The sequence below is a fragment of the Lactuca sativa genome, chromosome 1, assembly GCF_002870075.4.
Source record: "Lactuca sativa cultivar Salinas chromosome 1, Lsat_Salinas_v11, whole genome shotgun sequence".
Taxonomy (NCBI): Eukaryota; Viridiplantae; Streptophyta; class Magnoliopsida; order Asterales; family Asteraceae; genus Lactuca; species Lactuca sativa.
The window spans coordinates 18,892,373-18,918,128 of NC_056623.2; the positions used below are offsets into that span (position 1 = coordinate 18,892,373).

At 41.2% G+C, this 25,756-nt stretch overlaps 1 protein-coding gene across 1 annotated transcript; it reads right to left on the minus strand.

Moving 5' to 3' along the window:
* Window positions 1–18,850: 18,850 nt before the first annotated feature.
* Window positions 18,851–20,894, minus strand: LOC111915669 (protein translocase subunit SECA2, chloroplastic). The gene is made up of 6 exons (XM_052768130.1): window positions 20,752–20,894; window positions 20,594–20,677; window positions 20,412–20,504; window positions 19,846–19,941; window positions 19,680–19,765; window positions 18,851–19,555 (listed from the first exon to the last, which is right to left on the minus strand). The coding sequence occupies exons 3-6, from the start codon at window positions 20,463–20,465 to the stop codon at window positions 19,432–19,434; spliced, it is 360 nt and encodes a 119-aa protein (XP_052624090.1). The 5' UTR covers window positions 20,466–20,504; window positions 20,594–20,677; window positions 20,752–20,894; the 3' UTR covers window positions 18,851–19,431.
* Between the last annotated feature and the right edge of the window lie 4,862 nt (window positions 20,895–25,756).

Here is a 25,756-nt window from a genome sequence, read left to right on the forward strand (position 1 = left end):
TCCCCTCTTCCTGAATCAAATCACACCCTTCCAAGGTGAGACCTTCAGGAGTACCAAGTCACCTACCTGGAACTCCATCTCAGATCGGCGTCTTTCAGCGTAACTCGTCTGCTGACTCTGAGCGGTGTGCAGCCGCTGTCTGATCTATTGAATCATTTTGGTAGTCTGCAGAACTACCTCTATCCGTCCCATCACCCTGTGACCGATCTCAACCCAACAAATTGGGGTGTGACATCTCTGTCCATACAACAGCTCATATAGTGGAGCACCAATACTAGAATGCAAGTTGTTGTTGTAGGAGAACTCTACAAGGGGTAGGTAGGAGTCCCAACTCCCACCGAAGTGAATAACGCATGCTCTCAGCATATCCTCGAGAGTCTATATGGTCTGCTCACTCTGGTCTTCTTCCTGCGGATGATAGGTTGTACCGAAGTGCAGCCGTGTGCCCAGTTCCTCGTGGAACTTCTTCCAAAAACGAGAGGTAAACCAAACATCACGGTGTGAGACAATAGAAACCGGTACCCCATGGTGAGCAACGATCTCACGGATATACAAGTCGGCCAGCTTCTCGGCCGATGAACTCTCCCGTATCGCTAAAAAGTGGGTTGTTGGTCAATCAATACACGATGACCCAAATAGCATCGAAGCCCCTAGCCGCCCTCGGTAGCTTGGTGATGAAATTCATCGTGATCTATTCCCATTTCCACATAGGAATCTCCAGAGGCTGCAGCTAAATGTGTGGCCTCTAATGCTCGGATTTGACCATCTGGTAGGTCAAACACCTCTCAACATACCATGCAATCTCCCTCTTCATGCATGGCCACCGGTAACTTAATAGCAAATCCCGGTACATCTTAGTGGCCCCCGGGTGAATAGAGAAACGAGACTTATAAGCCTCCTCCAGAACAATTTGTCCGACCCCACCAGAAATCGGAAGCCAGATCTGCCACAACGGGTCAACAACCCCCGGCTATCCTGCACAAACTGGGTGTTCTCACCCCTAATCCTCTCAAGCTTTCAATTCTCCTGTCGCATACCCTCATCCTGAGCTTCCCTGATCAAGTTCAAAAGTGGAGAATCCACTGATATCCTCATACATGTCGTTGGGGTAGAAGATCCAGCTGACTTGCGGCTCAGAGTGTCTGCAACCACGTTCGCTTTACCAGGACGGTAAAGGATCTCACAGTCATAATCCTTGACCACGTCAAGTCGCCTGCATTGTCTCATGTTTAGGTTCGGCTGATCCATGTTGTGCCTCACACTCTTGTGGTTCGTGTATATGGTACAAAAGACCCCATAGAGGTAATGTCTCCAAATCTTGAGAGCAAATACCACTGTTCCCAACTCTAGATCATAAGTAGGGTATCTCGTCTCGTGCAGCTTCAAATACCGTAACGAGTAGGCTATCACTCGTCCTCTCTGCATGAGGACTGCCCCCAGCCTCGTGAGGGATGGATCACAGAACACTACAAAATCATCAACTCCTTCTGGGAGAGTCAAAAAGTTGTTGTCTGAGGGTCTCAAATGCCCTCTGCAGCTCAGGGCCCCACCGAAAATCCACCCCTTCCTCGTCAGACGAGTGAGGGGCACTGTAATCTTGGAGAAATCATGTATGAATCTCCGGTAGTACCCTACCAATCCCAAGAAACTCCTTATATCTGAGGGAGATTTCGGAATCTCTTACTTCATAACCGCCTCGATTTTGGCCGGATTGACCAAAATCCCCTCCTGGTTAACGAGATGTCCAAGGAACTGAACCTCCTGTAACCAAAACTCGCACTTCGAGAACTTGGCATAAAGCCATTCTCACTTCAAAACTCCCAATATCTCCCAAAGATGCTCCCCATGTTGTTCTCGGGTCTTAGATTACACCAAGATATCGTCTATAAACACGATGACCGAGCGATCGAGCATAGGTTTGCAGACCCAATTACTTCAGGTCCATGAACACCGTCGGCGCGTTGGTGAGCCCAAAAGCCATCACTACAAACTCATAACGTCCATAACGAGTCTAAAACGCGGTCTTCTCCACGTCCTCCTCCCTAACCCTGACCTGATGGTACTCGGACCTCAAGTCTATCTTGGAGAACCAAGATGCCCCCTGCAACTGATCGAAAATATCATTTATCCTTGGGAGTGGATAACGGTTCTTCACCGTCAACTTTTTCAACTCCCGGTTGTCAATGCACATACGGTGTCAACCATCCTTCCTCCTGATGAAGAGAATCGACGCTCGCCACAGAGAACTGCATAGACGAATGAACTACTTACCCAGCAGTTCCTGCAGTTGTGATGACATCTCATGCATCTCTGGTGGTTCCAATCGATATGACGCCTTGGCAATAGGGGTTGCACCTGGCACTAGTTTAATCTGAAACTCGACCTGTCTCTCCGGAGGCACTACGGGTTACTCCAGCGGAAACACGTTAACGAACTCCCTGACTACTGGAACCTCTGAAATCGTGGTCTGATCCCTGACCCACGTATCCACCACATACTTTAGATAACCCGTACACCCGTGCTGAAGGTACTACCGAGTTCTGGCAGCTGAACAAAACCCTGATCCTAATCTGGTGCCCTCACCGTAGATAATCAGCTCTCCCCCACTTGGGGTTTGAACTACCACCCGTTGACCCTAGCAGTCGATCATGGCACTGAATCGACTACGCCAGTCCATACCTACAATAACACATACCTCCCTCTTGGGAATCGGAATCAAGTTTATTGGGAAAGATACCCCAAAGATCTCCAACACGCAGCTCCGATAGACTGAAGAAGAGAAAATATCATGTTCGTTGGCGATAGAGACTCGCAACGGACAGTCTAGCTCTCCTACTGGCAACCCGAACTCCCTACTGAATGACTGAGAAACAAATGACTGACTTGCCCCCGAGTCAAATAATACCAAATCAGGTAAAGAGTTCACTAAGAACGTACCTAATCATAGGTACAACATATTAGCATAAAATAGATATAATCATTAAGATAAAGGGTAGAAACATACCAGCAACCACATCCGGTGCTGCCCTGGCCACCTCTGTCGGAAGTTGGAAGGCGCGTTCCTGAGCCCTCGGGGGTGCTGCTCTACCCTAACTCCTGTCAGTAATCCTCAATGTAGCTGGAGCAGGAGCCTGCGCCGGCTTGGTGGCTAGTAGGGGACACTGGGCCTTCATATGGCCCACTTGCTAACAATGGTAACAAAGTATGCCCCGAAACCTGGATTCTGCTGCCTGCAATCCTTGTCAAGGTGGCCCTGCTTTCCATATTTGTGGCACCCGCTCCCCGATCGGAAAACCCCCGAATGAGCCTTCACTCACATCCCACATGTATAGCCCGACTGACATCCAGACCGGGAATCAGCGATCATGGACCGCTTTGGTGCCGGTTGTGACTACGTCGGCGCCTGCCTCTGCTCCCATAATTGTAACTCGATCTCAAGCTCACGCCGCCTAGTGGCCTCTTGTAACTCCAGCAATGTATCACAACGTTGGGTAGCAACAAAATGACGGATATCGGTCTTGATCATGCTCAGATAACGTGTCATCTGAGCCAGCACAGAATCAAACTTCGGGAAAAACATCGCCCTCTCAGTGAACATACGAGTGATCTCTGTCACCATATCCGTACCATGTCTCAGATCAAAAAACTCATGTGACAGCCACTCGTGCTCGACCCATGGAATTTAGCGAGCACGGAACATCTCGCTGAACTGCTCCCAAGTAACCGCATCCCTCTGATCATCAGTATATGACCCAGTCATCAACCTCCAACAGTCCTTTTCCACGAATCTCAACAATTTCAGGGCACATTTGACCTTCTGGTCAGCAGGACATGAGCACGTGAAGAAACATAGTTCCACGTCAGACAGCCACCTCATGGCTATGATTGGATCCTAAGTCCCATCGCAGGCTAGAGGCTTTGTGTTATCGAAGTCCTGCTACTAAAAACCTCACCCTGTCCTTGTACTCGCAGCCGCCATGGCTGCAGCAGCCAGAGTCTCAACAATTATTGTGTACCTGTCATTAAAATACTCCATTCATGGCGGTCTTGATAGACCCAAACATCCCCGAAACCTGACCCCGGACAATCTCGACCACCTTCTCACGGATGATCTCTCTGACACGATCCTCGGTCAATGTTGGCCTATCCTGGCCGATAGTCTCGGGCATTGTCGAGGCACCCTGACAGCCCTGCCCTGATCCCGATCCAGATCTAGTCACAAATCGCCTCGTAACCACCATACTGAAAGTACACGAGGAAGATATCAAATAATCCCCATAAAGAATAGGGAATCAACTCCTAACTAAACCCTAGGGGTTGTGACTTCCTTGCTACACGTATGGGTCCTATGGTTTCAGTAGTACGGGCCCATACTACCTTCCACACCTATGCATATTTGTCTCAAGTATCATCACAACGCCCTAACAATATACATACGCATGGTGAGCGCTCAATCCTCACTCCTAGAGGAAGGCTAAGTATCTCATAACTGACCGACTAACCCCACACAACTCACCCATGAAACTTCCACCCTCCCTGCAGCACTAGTGTATGCTAGTCTTATATAACGTTGGACCCTATATACTTTTGAATACGTGATCGTACCCTAAGCCCTTCATCAAGCAAGAACAGGAAATAAGGCCAAACCAAACATTCTCAGGCAATAAGATCTTAATTATGTATAACTATGATGCATACACTAAGTAACTATAGTAAAAATGTCAATTTGATATAAAGAAATCCAAGGCTATCAGGCATCATATAATCAAGCAATTCTTTCATGCAATTCCTGAAGATCCTTAGCCTATCACTAGCATGCTGTTTTAACACATCCCAATATCAAATAACTGCATGGTATTTTGGGGTCTACTTACTGGCTCCGGCTGATCGTACATTCTGCATCCTCCTTCACTTATTTTGAAAACCATTTTGAAATTCTTTTCCTTAGTTTGAGACCGGATTCACACGAGTGTTCCTCCAATTCACTCAAAGTAATGCTATAATACCAACTTGTAACACCCATAAAAAATCAAGCCAATTTAAAACTTTTTCAACCATTCAAAACCATTAAGTCATTACAAAGTGTTTTCAAAATAGGTTAGACATCAGAGTATCCCAGAAATCAACATCATAAAAATATGAGGAGGTACACGATCACGCCTTCGCCATCCCGCGATCATCTAAAGTACCTGAAACGAAATCCAAAATTGTAAGCCCGAAGCTTAGTGAGTTCCCCCAAAATACTCGCACAGTAAGTAACACGCATATAATAACAGCAAACTATGGGCCTAATCAACCATCGGGTTGGAATGCCAACATACTATGAGTCCAGTCATCCTCGAGATGGTATACCCTCGGCCCACAACCATTGGGTTGGAATGCCCACATACTATGAGCCAATCATCCTCGGGATGGAATACTCATGGCCCACAACCATCGGATTGGAATGCCCACATACTACAAGTCCAATCATCATTGGGATCGAATACTCACGGCCCACAACCATCGGGTTGGAATGCCCAGGTCTGTTGGCTCTCGCACAAAGTAGATAAGCCTCAACCACCAGTCAAACGTGTGCACATATATCATATATCACATAATATTCTATATATAGACAAACCGATCTAACAGATCATAACAACATAATAACATCCTATCTACCAGGATACCGATCTAACAGATCATAATAGCATAATATCATCCTATCTACCAGGATACTGATCTAACAGATAATAACAACATAATAGCATCCTATCTACCAGGATATTGATCTAACATATAACCCTTGAGTATAGTGAGGAAAACTCACCTCAAAAGTAGCTTGGGATGATAATGTCAACTCTCTAAATATAGCTCCACACTCAATCACCTATATCCACCAATATTCCACTTCCATAAATTTAAGAATTACTAATATACCCCCAGAAGTCAAACTGGTCAACCCTTGGTCAAAGTCAAAGTCAATGGTCAAGGTCAACAGTCCATGTTGACCCAACTCATCGAGTGTAGCTAACTGACTCGTCGAGTTCCATTAGAACTCAAGAAGTCGTTAAAACCCTAGTCAACTCGCTGAGTTTCCAGACAACTCGTCGTGTCCATGTGGTGTCTAAATGTCGGGAAAACCCTAACTGACTCGTCGAGTCATCTCACCGACTCGCCGAGTACATGCAGAACCAAAAACGGCCAATCTTCATCTGACTCATCGAGTTAACCATGAAACTCGTCGAGTCCTTTCACTCCATTTCTCATTAAGACGTTTTTAAGCTATCTCAGTGCTCCAAATTGTAGATCTAGCTTCCTAAGGCATAGCTACCACGTAAAGTTCCAAACTATACGTGTATGCAAGGTCTTAAAGGCTTAAAACACCAAAACCAAGTCTAGGATGAGGTTTAGCGCATGGAGAAAGGCCAATACAAGATAAAGTTGATAACTTTATGAATTTTGGGCCTAGAGGAGTCTAGATCTAATACTATGTCCTTGTGACAAGCTCAAACCCAAGATTGGCTCCATTAACCCCCCAAAAAATGACCATAAATGTCCATAGAAGAAGATCTAAGCATGAAAGGTTCAAGGTATTAGCTTTATACCTCATATTGGTTGCCAAAAACAAAGTAGATGACAAATACGCTTCCTCCTTTTCGATCCAAGCTCCTCACTTTTCAAGTTTCCCTTCCAAAATCAACAAATAACACCTTTCAAGCTCTCAACACACACAATGGGGGTTTAGGACTCGATCTAGGGTTTCCTCTGGCTGTAATGATGATGAGGGAGGCTAGAAACGACCCATAAGTTCTTTAAATAGGGTACAAATCCTAAAATTTAGGGTTTCCATGCACAGCCTCTACTCGTCGAGTCGGGGTCCTCCGAGTCGTCGAGTAGAAGTCATAAATCACGCGGGCTGACTAGATTCGAGACGACAAGTTGGGGCCTCCAACTCGTCGAGTTCCTTCAATAAAATGAATATAAAGCTTTTAAAATTATACATGGGAGTCGCGTGTTACAATTATCCTCTCTTCACTTTTATTTTTTACCCTGTTGATTTGATCATTTAGGTTAGAATTACTTAGACGTGTTCGTTTTAAACTACCACTAAAATTAGAGACGGTATAATTTAAATCATCTAATTCAGATTCGCAATGACTAACATTAATATTAAGACACTGGAGTATAGAGTGTACCTTATTGATGACCTTCTCGCATTCATTCACCTGTTCAGAAACAAGCCTCGCTACGAAATAGCTTTCAGTGGGACGGTCGTCATCAGTTACATATCCCCTCTGTTCTGAGACAACACTCTGAACCATCAAACATCTTCCTTCGTACTCTGGTGCTCCATACTTAACCACAAAACATCTACCATGTGTGGGCTTCCGAACTTACTCATCCTCAGAATATGTTGACCAAACTTCAACATGTCGAAACTCATCATCACCTTCCCGCACAATCAAAGCAGGCTTCACATTATCAACACTCTTTTTCTTCCTTAGCTCTTCTATCTTTTGAAGATAGTAAGCTTCATCCTTCTCTTCTTCCTTATTTTCACTCATCCTTCTCAGCATACACTTTTAGCAAAATGATTTTTGCCATGGCAGTAGTTGCAATCATAGCCAGAATCTACCAACAATTTATTCTCTTGTTTTTCTTTATCATCTACAAAACCCTCTAGCCGATTCATGTAAACATCCTCAACCAACTTTACATTAAGGAAAGCAGTTTTGACATCCATCTGCCAAATTTCATAGTCATGAAATGCAGTTATGGCTAACATAAACCTAATAGATTTAATTTTAACCACCGGTGAAAAGGTCTCATCATAGTCAACCCCCTGGGTTTAAGTAAAGCCCTTCGCAACCAGTCGTGCCTTAAAGGTGTGCACCTTTCCATCCGTGTCAGTCTTCTTCTTGAAGATCCATTTCCACCCAACTGTCTTACGACCTGGTATGAAAATCAAGTTTGGAACTTGGTTGACAATGTGAGTCTCTCGTTTAACAAAAGCTTCACAACCCTAAACCTTGATATGTTCTAACAAGGGAACCTTCCATGTCCATATTTCGTGAGGTGTTTTGGCAACCTTCTTTGTCGGAACAAGATTTAAAATGTGGGCGAAGTCTCTAAGGCCTACCCGTATGATGAGATTGGTAGGGAAGCTCGACTCATCATGGAACAAACCATATCCAACAAGGTTCGATTACACCTATCAACCACACCATTAAGTTGTGGTGTCCTAGGATGTTTCAGTTGTGAAACAATTCCCTTGAGATAGTCATAGAATTTGATACTAAGATACTCACCACCTCTATCAGATCTGAGCATATTGATCTTCCCGCCCAATTGATTCCGACTTCATGTTTGAATTCTTTTAACTTTTCAAAGGTTTCTGACTTATGCTTGATTAAGTAGATATATCTATATCTGTTATAATCATCATTAAAAGTCACATAAAATCGATTTGCATCCCTTGTGGTGGATTTGAAGGTCCCACACACATCCGTGTGTATGAGATCCGACAATCCCTCACCTCTTTCACACGAACCCGTGAAAGGTGATTTAGTCATCTTTACAAGCAAACAAGACTCGCATGTATCATCTGACCTTAAGTCAAATGATTCCAACACTCCATCCTTTTGGAGTTGGGTAATACGTTTCTTGTTGATATGTCCAAGACGATAATGCCACAAGCATGCCTTGTCTAAACCATTAGACGAATCAATATGTAACACACTATTTCCTAAATTGTCTATAACTATCACAGTTTCATACACACCATCACAAGGTAATGCTTCAAAATAAAATACACCATTATAATAAGCATGAATAGAACCATTCTCATTATCAAAAGAATATCTAAAACCTTGTCTATATAAACCATGAAATGAAATAATATTTCTTGTCATTTCAGACGATTAGCAACAATTATTTAAATCTAAACATAACCCACTACTAAGCACTAAAGAATAAACGCCAATCTTGGTAACAAGCGACGATCTCCTATTGCCCATAATTAGGTTCATCTTCCCATGCTCCACATCTTCACTTCTTCTTAGTCCCTACAAGTCAGAGAAAATATGAAAACCACACCCTGTATCAAGAACCCAAGAATGTGATGAGTTTTTAAATAGAATAGTGAAAATACCTGCAGAGGTTGGCTTAACCTTGCCATCCTTTATGTCTTACAACTACTTGGGGAACCTTCTCTTCCAACGCCCCTTTTCATGGCAGTAAAAGCAAGTAGCTTCCTTTGGATTAGAGGAAGGGGAGCTTCAGAACTAGATTTGCCTTTAAACTTAACGACCCAGATTATGACTTTCCCTTCCATTTTCGAGGGAACTTTCCTCTTCTTCCCTTTCCCTTGCCTATGCCAAGATAGGAATAGCGGCAGCAGTAGGTGTGGAAGCAATACACTTTCCTCCCTGTTCAATTGATAAGTCATAACAAACTGATCATAACAGTTAGGCAATGATTGAAAGACTATGTCAATAGCCAATTCCTCATCAAAGTTAACATTAAGCTTCAACAGACGATCCACATAACGTTAATGCATTTCAAGTGGATCGTGACGGACTCTCCATCCTTCATCTTGCTCGTTATGAGTGACTTGACTATTACATACCTTTCTTGACGGGCTCGTTGATGGTACTTCTCCATCAAGTCCTTAAACATCTCATAAGATCAATAGTCATCATAGAACCTTTGCAGTTTGGGAGTCATAGTAGACACCATGATGCATGACACTTTGGTAGCATCATTGCAGTGTCTCGTATATTCAACAATTTCTTCAGGAGTATATTTAGTTTCATCAATCTCGTTTAGATCCTTTTCAAGAACGTATTCCTTGTCCTCGAACCTCAAGTCCAATATGATGTTGCGGATCCAATCATTGAAATTGGAACCATCAAAAGTGACCTTTGAGCATATGCTCAAGAGCGAGAAGTGGTTGGAGTTATTATTGTTGGAGCCAGAAGCATTGTTTGAAGTTAACATCTAAAATGAAAAAGGATAAGATTTGATTAGCTAAGAAAATCCTTAATATAACACCCAAATGAAATACTAAGGCTAGCACACAACTAAATAATTCATAATTCAGAAGAGGGATGTCGTAATCTATTTGTAAATTATTTAAAGGTAGGTAATTGACGATTTACCAATTTCACCACCACAAAAACGAAATAGTAAATTAAGTATTAACTGAAATTCCTAGATCTTTTGAGATTCATTGAACTATTCAATGGCATGTTTAATCTCGATTATTCCCTTTCCATTTGTGACTGGGATACCGAGGATCACAAACAAGGTGTGAATAACCATGCAAATTAGCTTGGTACCCTCGATGTCATTTATCATCTAATTAATGTGTTGGTTAACCACACACGCTCCACTAATCAACAATCATTTACGAGCTACCCATTCCCACCCTTTATTAGTCCATATTAGTGTGCCGGTTAACCACACACGCTCCATTAACGACTTTTATAAAGTGCAATGTGTAATTTCATGGATTAGCATCAAATTCACATTTTCCTAAAGTAACTAAGATTGGGAATTTTATGAAAACATTTAGTTACTACATATATATTTCATTATACTTATTAATGAGAATTAAGTGTCCTATCAAACCCATTCGACTAACGACCCTCCACCAATCAAGGAAGCGGTGGGTGAGAGTGGTCACCCACTCAACCGCCATTTTATAGGCAGTTTCCTTATACCCCCTTTATAGATTGGTTTCGTGAATGAGGCCTACTAACGGTAAGACTAACTTTTCTTATACATATATATAAATATTAACTTTTAATTATACAATATATAACGGTGTATTTTAAACATTTAAAATACTAGGGTTCTAAATTTTAATATTTTAAAATTAAACTATTTAATTTAAATTTTAAATATTATAACCGAGGGAGTATTTTTAAAACCTTTCAAAAATACTAGGTTAAATTTTTAATAACTAAATTAACAAATTAATTTTACCTTTATCAAAAATTTAACCCAATCATGAATTCATGATAAGGATACAAAATTACTGATTAAAATATGTCATTTTAAACAATTAAAACGAATTTAAGGTAATTATCCAAATCAATCATTGAGACAATTATCAAAACCAAAAATTTAGGATCTGACAGTGCAACTCGTCGAGTTGGGCAATGACCCCGTCGAGTTGCATGCCAACTCGTCGAGTTCAAAGACCAACTCGACAAGTTCGATGAACAGAATGACGATTATGTTCCCTTCTCCTTTGAACAATTCACAGTTGCATCATATTTAACAGAAAACTAATCATAGGCTCTGATACCACTGATGGGTTTTGAGTCTAACAACAATTCCTAAGTGTGCATGCAACCCTAATGTTTTGGATCTAGGTTTTCACTATTTGAACATGCAAACTTGAGCACAAAAGGAGAAACCCTAGGAAGTGTCTACTATTTTCGAAATTCATATACAACTAGGGTTAGGTTACATACCTTTATTATTATATTATAATAACAATGATTCCCTTGTATATCTTGAAGCTTGAGAACTTAGTGTCACAAGTGTAATACCTATAATGGCTCACAAACATACAATGCAAGAGAATGATATGAGAGAGAAGGATATCATATTTTTGGCTATTGCTTCTTCCAAAGAGTGGCCAAAAATTATAGCCTTAAGGGTTCTATTTATAGTGCACCAAGGATGCTATAGATAACCCTAATCTCAAATATGGTAATTATCCACCTCCTTTGATTATCCATATATGATAAGATATTCTAAAAACTCTAGAATAATCTTACATATACAATCAAAAATCGTCCACCCTTCCCCTAGGAAGGTTCTAGACCCTTTTTTCAACTATTGAACAATTACACTTTTAGTCTCTGTGCTTTTAATTAATTCCTTTAATCCCAAAATTAATTCCAAATAAAATTCTGATTAAATGTTAACTAATAACATGATCACTAATTAACATATTATTTCCATAACATATTAATAAATAATTTATTCCAATTTATTAATCTATTAGTAAATTCTTCTTCTTCCTCAATTAATCATCCTATCTAGTTGCACGTGTGAAGGCAACACAAAAGGACCATGCAAATATCATGTAACATCCCGAATTCAGGTGTGTTTCTTAAACCCTTATTCTTTTCCCAAGTTGTCAAGTTAATCCCTTAAAGGAATTGTTAAGCTTGTGAGTACGCTGGGCGTATAGAAGAGTACGCTGCGCGTACTCGCGCACTTATTTTGGACACGGACTCGCCTGGGTACGCTGGGCGTACCCAGGGTTACGCTGGGCATAACAAGTCCAGGTGAAACCCCTAATTTGGGGCTTGTGCACTATAAAAGGAATGCTATGGCCTGGACCTCAGCCCCCATTCCAGATAGTGAAACCCTAATAGAGAGTCCTCCTTCATTTCTAGCTAGTATGTTGGTGTTCTAAGCTTCTAAGTGTCATTTCAAGGTGGTGGAAGAGAAGTAGAGGCCATTTTGGAGACTAGAAGTGGTGAGCAAGAGTAGATTTGAGCTTTTCAAAGGTTGGAGCTTTTTCCTGAGGTAAAAAGCTCAAATCTTGGCTTGTCATTTGTGTTGTGTGCTTCTTGGACCAATATTTAGGGTTTTTGGTCCCAAGATGGAGACTTTATGAGCAAATTGTATTGGCCTAGATCTATCATATTTTAGGACTTTAAGGGTTGTATGATCATAAAAATGCAATCTTGGACGTGGATATTGAGCCATGCATGAGATCTAGACCATTTGAGGAGAAAGGAAAAGTGTTAGAGGGTGTAAGGACCTTTACAGCCATGAAAAGGTTTAAATGTTCCGACTTTATGGGATAAAAGGTCTAGAATGAGTCAGATCTGAAAGTGGAATGAGTGTCTTAACCGTTTAAGACCAAAAATCAAGGAAAGGCTGAAACTGAGACTTACGTTGGGCGTAACTCTCAGTACGTGCAACGTAATGGGTTGAGACCCCATTTGTAACTCGTCGAAATACGCCCCACGTACAGAGAGAGTATGCGCCGCTTACTGACTTCTATTGACATCCGTTGACTTTTAGGGTTTTGGTCAACCTTTGGAATTTCAGGGTCAGGGAAGGGTAAAATGGTCTTTTGCCCTTCTGTGGAATTGTAGAGGGGATCTAATCTAGCCTTTGGGAGCCATTACTTATTTGAGAATGTTGTTATGTGTTTAGGCGGGGTTTAGACTAGTGTGTTCGAGTGCGAGATTATCCGAGATACCCGAGGTGAGTCTTCTCACTATACATTACCTATAGTGGTATATTTGTGTAGACCGGTGGGGGGGTCTTGTGTGCTATGTGTATGTATGAGATTATGTGCAATGTGATATATGTATGCTATGTGATTGTATAGACCGGACTGGAGGGTCCAACGATATAGACCGGACCGAAGGGTCCAACGATACAGACCGGGTCGAAGGGCCCAACGAGCTATGACCGGACCAGAGGGTCCAACGAGCTACAGGACTGGAGGGTCCCGCTGAGACACATCGACCGGAGGGTCAAACTGTAGCCTCGAGAGGCATATGTGTTGTATGTGGTATTTTGGGGAACTCACTAAGCCTTGTGCTTACAGTGTTTGTGTGATGTGTTTCAGGTACCAGTGAGGATCGCGGGTAGGCGCCGGCATGACCAGTACACACTATTGGAGTTTTATATGTTTGATCTAGGGATATGATTTTATGAATTTGTTATGCGACACTTTGAGAATTAGAATCTTTTTATGAATGAAATTGTGCTATTAAAAAGTGAAAAATTGGTTTGAATTTCGGGTTGTTACATATCAATTCAAGTACATATCAGTTATAGTTACGGGCTTAGACACCTAATCCACCAGGTCGTTCGATGTTTGTGTGGTACCTATTGTTATAAGAGAACTCAACCAACAGGAGATATGTATCCCAACTACAACCTATATCAAGATCGTATGCCTGCAACATATCCTCCAATGTCTGGATGGTCCACTCGCTTTGACCATCTGTCTGCGGGTGGAAGGTCGTACTGAAGTGCAGACGAGTACCCAACTCATCATGAAATTTCTTCTAGAATCTAGAAGTGAACCGTACATCTCTATCGGAAATCACCAAAATCGGCACCCCGTGCCAAGCCACAACCTAGTGGATATAGATATCTTCCTGCTTCTCGGCATAAATACTCTCCTAGATCGGAATGAAATGGGCGCTCTTGGTCAATTGATCCATGATGACTCATATCACATTGACTCCTCGTGCTGTCCGCGCCAACTTAGTGATGAAATCCATGGTAATCTCCTCCCACTTCCACATGGGGTTGTCCAACGGCTGCATCTTGTCGTGAGGCCTTTGGTTCTCGGCCTTGACCTTCCTGCACGTCAAGCACCTCTCGACAGACCAGGCTACATTCCGCTTCATGTAGGGTCGCCAGTAATCAGGACGAAGATGGATGGAAAATATGGGTTTGTACGCCTCCTCCATCAGGATTTGGTGCACAATCTGCCTGAGTATGGAACCCACACTCTAAGATGAAGTTTCAATAACCCACAACTATCATAATCAAAGGAGGAAATCTGACCCACAATGCGCTCACTCTTCCAGTGCTCTTTCTTCATAGCCTCCTAATGAGCCTCCTAAATCCGCTCCATAAGCGGAGCACCACTATCATCCTCAGACAGATATCCTTGATCGAAGCCGTGACTGCCTTGCGGCTAAGAGCACCAACCACCACATTGCCCTTCCTTGGGTGGTAAAGGATCACGCAATCATAGTCATTCACCACACCCAACCGCCGCCGCCGCCTAATGTTCATATTTGGCTGATCCATCAGGTACCTTAGACTTTTGTGATCCGTGTAAATAGTACAATGGACCTCATAAATGTAATATCTCCAAATCTTGAGGGTGAAAACCACTGCCGCCAAATCTTAATCATGTGTCGGGTAATTCGCCTCGTGAGGCTTCAACTGCCTCGAAGCGTATACAATGACGTGCCCCCTCTACATCAAGACCGCGCTCAATACCGAAGTAGACTCGTCACAATAAACTATGAAATCCTCGACACCCCAGGCAGAGTCAAAATCGGTGTCTCGCATAACTTCTACCTCAAAGTTGTTGGATTAGTGTCTAAGTCCATAACTATTTTGGTATGTACTTGACCCGATTATGAGCATGGTCCTTTTGGGTTGCCTTCACCATAGCAATATGTAGGATGAGTTAAGGAGAGAAAGGTTTAAATACGATTTATTAATATATCATGAGAATAATATATTAAAAGAGAAATCATATTGTTTAATTAATATTTGTCAAGAATTAATTAAGAATTAATTTTGTGGCTAAAAGAGATTATTTAAATTAGGGGACTAAAGTTATAATTATAAGATAATTATAATCGGGCTATAGATCACCTAATAATATATAGGTTGGACGAATTCTATGGGAAGCCCATTAGAAATTGTCCAAGGGATATGTTAAAGGAGTCTATGGGCTGCTTAGGGCTTAAGCAGCCAGATTAGGGTTTCCTACTTGAAAACCCTAATAGCCTACTTGTATATAAAGGGCCCCTATGCCCCAAAAACGTGGACAAGAGTTCCTTTAGGGTTTCTAGACAATTTGGACAGCCTCCTCTCTTCTCCTCCTCGTCCAAGTTGCTTAGTGGTGTTTGTGACTCCATTAGAGGTGCAACACTTGAGGCACTAAGCTTTCTGAAGCCAATCAAAGCAAGGAATTGATTGTTATTGCAATATAACAATCAAAGGTAATTACTAAACCCTTATTTCAGTTCTTTTTTGATAGATCTAGGGTTTATAGCTTTAGATATTCAATTGCATGTTCATTAGGCAACTAGATCCAAAAGCTATTAGGGTTTGCATGTACATTATAAGATTGATGTTTTGCTTAAAACCCATCAAAAGTCTCAAATGCCGCCTGTTGCTCAGGCCCCTAGTGGAAAACAAAAGTCTTCTTTGTCAATCGGGTCAGGGGTACTGCTATCTTGGAGAAGTTCTGGATAAATGTTCGATAGTATCCAGTTAGCCCAAGGAAGCTCTGAATCTTAGATAGAGACTTCGGGACCTCCAATCTCATCGCGACCTCCACTTTGGCCGGATTGACCAGAATATCGTCCTGGTTGACAAGGTGCCCTAGAAACTGCACCTCGTGCAACCAGAACTCGCACTTGGAGAACTTCGTGTACAACCTTTCCCTCCTAAGGGTATCCAACACCTCTCACAGATGCTCCTCATGCTGCTCCTAGGTCTTGGAATAGATCACGATATCATCAATAAATACTATCACCGATCGATCCAACATCGGTCGGCGCACGTGGTTCATGAGCTCCATGAACGCGGCTAGGGCATTGGTAAATCTAAAAGGCATCACTACGAACTCTTAATGTCCATAACGAGTCCGAAAGGCTTTCTTCTACACATCTTCCTCCCTGACCCTCATCTGGTGGTATCCCGAGCGCGGATCAATCTTGGAAAACCAAGACGCCCCATGGAGTTGGTCAAATAAATCATCGATCCTTGGGAGTGGATAAGTGTTCTTGGCCGTTAGCTTGTTCATCTCCTGGTAGTCAATACACATCCGATGCGACCCATCCTTCTTCTTCACAAACAAGATTAATGTACCCCACAGCGAGCTATTCGGCCGGATAAATCCCATGTCTAACTGCTCTTGCAGCTACGTAGACAACTCCTATATCTCTGGTGGGGCTAATCGGTAAGGTGCCTTGGCTATTGGGGTTGCTCCAAGAACCATATCGATCCAGAACTCCACCTGCCTCTCCGGAGGCACTCAAGGTAATTCCTCTAGAAACACGTTTGGGTACTCTCGAATAGCTGACGCTCCATCAATCGTCGCTCTATCCTGCTCCTGAGTATCCATAACGTAAGCGACAAACCTAGAGTAACCTTGATGGAGATAGTGAGTGACCCTAAGAGCTGAACATAAAACGGGGCCGTGCAGATCCCCCTCTCCCTGGACTACCAACTCTTCCCTACTTGGGGTCTGCGTACGCACTAGCTGGTGCTTGCAATCAATCACCGCTCCATTGGGGCTCAACCAAGCCATCCCTACTATGACCTTGTTCCCATGCAGAGGGATGGGAACCAAGTCAATAGAGTAACACTCGTCACACATCCTCAAAACATAATATCGATAGACCCTCAATGCTCGGAAAGACCGCTCATCAGCAATCTCAACCTCTAACGGGTAGTCTAACACACTCAGAGATCCAAAAAACCTCTTGTTGAGTGCAAGAGATACGAAAGATCGAGTGGCCCCCGAGTCGAACAACAACAAAACAAGAATATCGTTCACATGGTATGATCATATAACAAAACACATAAAATATAAGCATTGGAATCGACATAAAATAAAAGTTAAGGGAAAGAAACATACCCGTCACCATATCTGGTGCAGCCCGTGCCTCCTCAGCGGCCAAATGAAAGGCTCGACTCCTCACCACTGGAGCATATGTCTTGCCCTGACGACCATCTGTGATTCGTAGGGTCGTTGGAGTTGGCACCATCATTGGTGCTCCTGAGGCTAGACTTAGGCAGAAGGCCTTCTTGTGGACCCTCTGATTGCAATGAAAGCAAATTAGGTCTAATGTCTAAAGGGTGGGAGTAGGGGCAGTAGAATCCCTGCTAAAATGTCCAGTCTTGCCGCACTTATAGTAGCCTAAGCCCCCTGACCTACAAGCTCCCTCATGTGACTTGCTGTAATTCCCACGGCGGCCCCGACCCTGCTGGCCCTTCGACCTCGGGTCAAATCCCTTAGGTTTCTTTGATGAAAATCCCAATAGTCGAAGTAGGCTCTGCCTTCCTCTTCCCAATGTGCTCTATATCGATCTCTCGCTACCGCGCCCTAGCAATCATGTCATCCAGAGTTGGGCACGCCGAATAACTAACAAACTCCACTACTAGAAAAAAGGCCTTTTACGACGCTCATTGCGCGTCGTAAAACGCTCAAACGACGCACAAATGCATGTCAAGGAAGGCCCTGTCATAAAGAGAGACGACGCGCATTTACGACGCGCATTTATGACGCGCATTTACGACGCGCGGTTATGACACGCAATGCGTATCAAGGAAGGCCCTGTCATAAAGGAAGACGACACGCATTTGTGTGTCGTAACCTTACGACGCGCGTGTTTATGACACGCAATGCGTATCAAGGAAGCCCCTGTCAAGAAAGGCCATGTCATAAATAAAGATGACACACATTTTTGCGTATCATAATTTTAAATGTTTAAAAAAAAATATTATTTATAGATTTACTAATTTTTCATATTAAATAATACATTAGAAATCTCATAATAATAAATAAAATACCATAAATAACAAAGATAATTCATTTCACTAATATGTCAAATACAAATAATTATTCCAATAGTGAGTAAATGTTATAAAAAAATGAACTCATTTATATACAATTGCATTATCTAGCTTACTATGTGCCAACAACTTCTATCTTTTTCCTTCTCTGCATAAACTTCATTAGCAGCATCCTAAAGAACTTCTATCTTTTTCATCAGCAACATCCTCAAAAACTTCTATCTTTTTACTTCTCTGCATAAACTTCTATCTCACACTCAATGTAGTTTTAAACATCAGGTTTAAAAAATCAACTTTAAGGTTGCCTTGTTAAAGAGAATGACTAGAATAGATTTCCCTTTTTCACAAGGCATGTGCTTGCTTGCACATATATATGGAATCATTCTAACAAAAAAAAACTGTTCATGTCAACTACTCCAAGGACTATTACGTAATTTAACATGAAGAATTTTGTCCAGATGAAAGGATTGACTTTAAACTTTATAAAAATCATTTAACAGAACTTACCTGACCATGAAGCGTGTTGATCCAGGATCTCCTTGCCTTCCTGCTCTGTCACGAAGCTTTGTAAAGCAAGAAATAAATTAAAAAAGTGAGTCTGAAAGTATATGCTAAATTTATGTAAAACCTTAAAACACAATACTGATGCAAAGTTACATGATTATCAATTCTTCGGGACTCATGCAAAGATGTCCCAATGACATGGAGACCACCAAGTCGTTTGACTTCCAATCCTTCATGAAAGCAATGAATCTCACAGTCCTTTAGAACCGATAAATAGGCAATTGCAATGCAAGGACCAAGAGGGTACATCTCTGCCTGTTCTTCCACAAGCCTTTGCAGTTCATCTAAACCCATTGACTGGCTCATTTCAATTGACTCTGAAATTATAGATTTTGCCTTCTCATATGTCCAACTCTTGTTCTCACTTTTGCCCACGTATTTAGCTGCGTTATTTACCCAAAACCATATATCATTCACATTAGCATTAGGGCCAAATGAAAGAATAGCTACCTAGTTCTAATTACCAGCATCCTACTCTTAGTTTTTTTTTCGTATCAAGACATTGTACTGAAAACAATAATCAAGTCGCCATGTTACATACATGGTTAACCCAAAATCCTATCTATTTTCATTGATAAATCCTACAAAAAGTAGACAACAAACCTTTGGTCGTGCATTGAGGACATTGTGGGGAATCTTGCTAGCCCTCAGCAAAGCAGACAGATATTCTGAGTTCTCGACACTGCACCAATAAATAAATAAATAAAGATAAGAAAATATCTTCACACTTGGTTGCATGCATAAAGATGCATAATGAATACCACAAAATCGCAAGTGAAGAATGAATTTCATTGAAGTAGTAGTACCTCGTGGTCCCCACTAAAACAGGACGACCAACTCTGAACATGCTTTCAACTTCTGCACGAACATATTCCCATTTACCACGAGCATTCTATTTGCAAAACAATTAGAAGCACTGTTAAAGATGATAAAAGGGTAGAATGGTTATTGAACAGAATAATAATTTCTTACTGCAAAAGCTTGGATAGGTAAATCATGACGAATATTTGCCATATTTGTGGGAACTTCAATAACAGGCATCTGGAACATTTTCAAGAAGTCCTTTTCCTGTAAATATTGACAATGCATCATAAGTCGAGAAAGATATCATGTAGTTGATTCAGCTCGAGAACAATATGTAATTCGAGGATAAATGAAATAAATAACAACATACTTTCATATATCTGTTTACAATAGAATCCTACTTTCATCCTTTTCATATTACAACAATGGATTTGAAAAATGTAAACAATAATAGCAATGTCTTTCAAAATGAACAGCACTTTTCACGGCTATAATTTGATAGAATTTTTAAAGTACAACATCCTAAAAAGAAAAAAAAAATGAAAGTATACAGCTATAACCATAAGTGGTATAGTTTTCAAAGTACAGTGCCTTATGAAAGATATCTTTTTTAAAGAGTATGCTAGTATGGTAGAAAGCAATGAAAGTAGGATGCTATAACACACAAATAGATGAAAACAAGTAGTTATTGTTACTTGTTATATTTTTAGCCCATATAGAAAGTGAATACTTACTTCAGTTTTTGCAGTTCCTGTCATCCCTGAAAGCTTTGGATAAAGCTTAAACATTGATTGGTATGTGATTTGTGCCACTACAACTGAATCAGCCTGCAAAGCCCAAGAGGAATACAAGGTAATAGCTTTAAACAAGAGTTGTCAAAAAGAATGATGATGTAGCAGGCAATCGCAATATATACCTGGATTGGTAACCCTTCTTTTGCCTCCACAGCCAGGTGAATCCCCTCTGACCATCGTCTTTTTTCTTCCACTCTCCCCGTCAACTTCAAATGAACATTAATTTACAGCAATATCATTAGTTTTTTCTCCTAAAATAAAAATACGATGTTTTTAATACCTCGTTTATTATAAGAGCTTTCCCATTTTTAACAATGTACTGGACATCTTGGCGATAGAACTCCCATTTTTAACAATCTGCAGCTCCTCCAGCCATTGTGCCCAACATATACAGATTAATTTCAATGATTTTTTTTTCACAGATTGAGATGCTGCAAAAAAAAAAAACAAAACAAAATTAAACGAGTGTTTTTGAAGACTATTTAATGCTTTCAAATCATGTTGCTTTCGATTCATAATTAATTATTAATCAAGTAAAGATATATTATAATTTAGAAGGAGAAATGCATACATATATAGCCTCCCATGCTAGCTCGGGAATCTGCAACAACCATCACACCTTCCTTAAAAATAAAAGCCAAAGTTGTTGTTCCCTTTGCTGGTTTTACCATTTGGATAGAATTCTTCTGAAATCCATCAAACTGAAGCAAAGGATTTGATGTAGTGTTTTAGCAATATATACATTCACTTAATATCTAGCAGAAAGGAAAAGAGAAAAAGGCAAGAATTGTAAAGAAACTCACATCTGATGTAACTGGTAGGTCAAATGAAGGGGCATCAGAAAGCAGGTCGTCACTTCCTCCATAGAGTGGTGCACTTGTGCAGTTTATGTTGGAATAGTGTCTAAGGCTGCAACTATATTAGACAAGTATTTGACCCGGTTCTAATAAAAGCTCCAAGACCTCAAGATCAACAAGGAACTCAAAGGTATGATTCTAGATCTGTTTCAATGTTGTTATTTAACCTAATTAGTCATTAGAAGACTTGGATTCAAAGCATGTTTATTAGAAAGCCTAGATCCAAGCATTAGGGTTTTGCATGCGCACATAGGAAAGTTCTTATGGCTAAAACCCATCAGTGGTATTAGAGCCTAGCTTGGTTTTCTTTAAATTGTTGCTTGATTAACTGAAACAAACCTGCAAAATTCGATTTTTAGGTTTCTGGGTCACTGACTCGGCGAGTCCCAAGGTGGACTCGGTGAGTAGGCCTGACTCGGCGAGTCCCCTTGTGCACTCGGCGAGTCCAGGCGTCAGGAATGGCCAGATTCGGGATTTTTTCATGATTATCTTATGGAAACTTACCTTAATCATAATAGATCAATCTAAATCCGTTTTTTTTTATATATATGACTATTATCTTGATCTAATTAAAGGTATTTATCAACTAATAAAATATTTAATTTCCTTATATGATAATTAATTAATTATTTTAGTTATTTTGGTAATTATCTTAAATAAAATCAAATATAGATAATTAGGATATTAATTGTTAATTGGAATTATTTGTTATTTGATCCTCCATGTTTTAAATGTTTAAAACCTACCCTAATGTTTTGAAATTTATATTTGTGATTAAAAGTTTTTTAATTTAGACAACTTAAATTTCAAACCCTAGATTTTAAAAGTTTTAAAATACAACCCTATACTAATATGATATTAATAGAATAATATATATATATATATATATATATATATATATATATATATATATATATATATATGTATAACTAAATGCTAGTCTTACCGTTAGTAGGCCTCATTCACGAAGCCGATCTATAAGGTGGGTATAAGGTTGCGGCCTATAAAATGGCGCTCAATGGGTGTACACTCACACCCACCGCTTGCTTGATTGGTGGAGGGTCGTTAGCCGAACGGGTAGGATAGGGCAACCTCATCCTCTCATTAAAAGTATAATAAGAAATATAAAGTAACTACACATATTTTTAAAATTTCCCAATCCTAGTTACTTTAGGAAAAGTGAATTGATGCAATCCCATGAAATTACACTTTGCACCTTGCTAAGAAGTTAGTGGAGCGTGTGTGGTTTACCGGCACACTAATTGGTTCTAAGCGAAGGTGGCAAGGGGTGATTCATTGTTTATCATAGTTCGATGGAGCGTGTATGGTTTACCGGCACATCGAATAGGTGATCGTTACAATGAAGTCACCATGTGAATTTGCATGGTAATTCACACCCGCTTTGTGATCCTCGGCATCCCAGTCACAAACGAGAGGGGCATATCGAGATTTAAACATGCCATTGAATAGTTTCAATGAATCTCATCCGAACCTAGGAATTCTCAAAAACACTTAGGACTAATAGTTTAAGTTTTGTGATGGAGAATTAGTGAATCGTCATTCACTTACCTTCAATTTATTTTCATGTTAGATTACGGCATCCCTTTTCTAGTATGTAAATGTTATTGTTGGATCCTAGCCCTAATTTTTCTTATTGGGTGATAATTAGGGATTCTTATTCTAATCTATCTTTGTCCTTTCTAATTGTAGATGTCGAACGCAAACAACGCTGCTGCTAGTTCTTTCACGTTGATGAGCCTTTGCCAAAAGGTCACCTTCGATGGAACGAACTTTAGCGAATGGATAAGATACATTCGCACCATTGCTCGCTATGAGGATAAGGAGTATGTCCTCGATGAGAAGCTCGAGAAAATCAACCCCGAAATTGCTACTCCCGCCGAAATCACCGCTTTTGAGACTCATGAGCGAGATGCAACGAAGGTACATTGCATCATGATCGCTACCATGAACTCCGAATTCCAAAAGTCCTACGAGGACATGTACCCGTACGAGATGCACCAAAACTTATTGGAGAGATACCACCAAAACGCGAGACAAGAGCGTTATGAGATTTTCACCAACATGATTTCCGCTAAGATGGGTCATGGAGAATCTCTTACCGTGCACCTGCAAAAGATGCAAAGGTATGTCGACCGCCTTCGCAAGTTAAATGTTGACTTCGGTGAAGACTTGGCGATCGATATGGTGCTTCACTCTTTGCCTCCGATGTACAATCAATTTAGGATGACCTACCACATGAACAAAGAAGAGGTCACCCTAAGCAAACTCCAAGGTCTCTTGAGGGTCGCTGAGAGCAACTTCAAGGACAAGTCTGTTGCACCTACTCCCAATCCGTCCGCTGCTCCTGTCTTGGCTATTGGTCAAGGGAAGGGAAAGAAGAGGAAAGCTTCATCGAAGAACTATCGCAAGGTGAAAGCCCGAGATGGTGCCTCTTCTAGTGGGACCAAAGTTGATCCCGCTAAGCCCTACTCTAAACCAAAGGAGGCAGAGTGCCACCACTGCCACAAGATAGGACATTGGAAGAGAAGCTGCCCGGATTACCTGCAAGCGATCAAAGAAGGAAAGATCAAGCCATCTTTCGCAGGTATATACACAATCAAATATAACGATTCTAATCATGCTATTTCTTGGGTTCTTGATACCGGTTGTGGTTATCACATTTGTTCTAATGTGCAGGGACTAAGAAGAAGTAGGGATGTGGAGCAAGGAAGGATCAATCTAATCATGGGGAACATCAGATCGTCGTCTGTGACCAAGATTGGAGTGTATTCTTTAGTGCTTAGGAATAGTTTGGTTTTAGATTTGAACAATTGTTGCTATTCGCCAGAAATGGCTAGAAACATCATTTCATTTCATGGTTTATATAGACAAGGATTTAGATTTTCTTTTAATAATGAGAATGGTTCTATTTTGGCTTATCTAAATGGTGTCTTTTACTTTGAAGCTATACCATGTAATGGAATATATGAAACTGTTATGATTGTTGATAACTTAGGAAATGATGTTTTGAATATTGATTCTTCCACTAGTATGGATAAAGCATCCTTGTGGCATTGTCCTCTTGGACATGTCAACAAGAAACGCATAGCGCAACTCCAAAAGGATGGAGTGTTGGAGTCATTCGACCTTAGGGAAGATGACACATGCGAGTCTTGTTTGCTTGGAAAGATGACTAAGTCACCCTTCACGAGTACATGTGAAAGGGGCGAGGGTCTATTGGACCTAATACATACCGATGTATGTGGACCGTTTAGATCAACCACGAAGGATGGGAACCGCTTCTATGTGAATTTTACCGATGACTATAGTAGATATGGGTATATCTACTTAATCAAGCAAAAGTCAGACACCTTTGAAAAGTTCAAAGAGTTCAAGAATGAAGTGGAGAATCAATTGGGCAGGAAAATCAAGATGCTTCGATCCGATCGAGGAGGAGAGTACCTAAGTCTTGAATTCCACGATTATCTAAAGGAGTGTGGAATAGTTTCACAATTGACGCCTCCTAGGACACTGCAGTTGAATGGTGTGGCAGAAAGGCGTAATCGAACCTTTTTGGATATGGTTCGCTCTATGATGATTCGTGCTTCACTACCTATCTCTTTTTGGGGGTATGCCTTAGAGACTGCCGCCCATGTCCTTAACCGAGTCCCTACTAAGAAGGTTGCCAAAACACCTCACGAGATGTGGACAGGGAAAGCTCCCTCGTTGGCACATATCAAGGTTTGGGGTTGCGAGGCTTTCGTAAGACGAGATACTCACGAAAAGCTTGAACCTCGAAGTGAGCGATGTATTTTCATCGGCTACCCACAGACATCCTTTGGATATCTCTTCTATAGACCGAAGGACAATGTTGTCTTCGTTGCGAGGAGAGGAGTTTTCCGAGAGCGAGAACTCATGAGCCAAGGAGACAGTGGGAGGCAAATCGAACTTGAAGAGATTCAAGAGTCGATAGATGAAGGAACCTCTACCGCTGGCATTCAACCCGAGGAGGAAACTCCGGTTGAACCGATTGACGAATCCTTACCTCTTAGACGTTCCGATAGAGTTAGAGTTCATCCCCAGTTTTATGGCTTTCATATTACTACCGAAGGGGACACGTATATTAGTGATGGTACACTAGTAAACCTTGATGAACCTAATAGCTATAAGGAATTTATGGCAGGCCCGGAGTCTGCAAAGTGAAAAGAGGCAATGGATAGCGAGATTCAATCCATGTGTGATAACCAAGTTTGGAATTTGGTTGATTACGTGCCCGAACGTAAGACCGTTGGGTGCAAATGGATCTTCAAGAAGAAGACCGAAGTGGATGGGAACGTACACACATATAAAGCGCGATTGGTCGCGAAGGGCTTTACTCAAACTCCCGGAGTTGACTATGATGAGACCTTCTCACCAGTTGCGAAGATT

What these genes read in the sequence shown, in the direction of transcription:
- LOC111915669 (XM_052768130.1), bottom strand. Translation starts at nt 20,465, where the DNA reads ATGTTTAAGCTTTATCCAAAGCTTTCAGGGATGACAGGAACTGCAAAA. An exon ending in TACCTATCCAAGCTTTTGCA is followed by an intron (nt 19,766 to 19,845) that starts GTAAGAAATTAT and finishes TTTTGCAAATAG; the next exon opens with AATGCTCGTGGTAAATGGGA. An exon ending in GTTTTAGTGGGGACCACGAG is followed by an intron (nt 19,556 to 19,679) that starts GTACTACTACTT and finishes TTATTGGTGCAG; the next exon opens with TGTCGAGAACTCAGAATATC.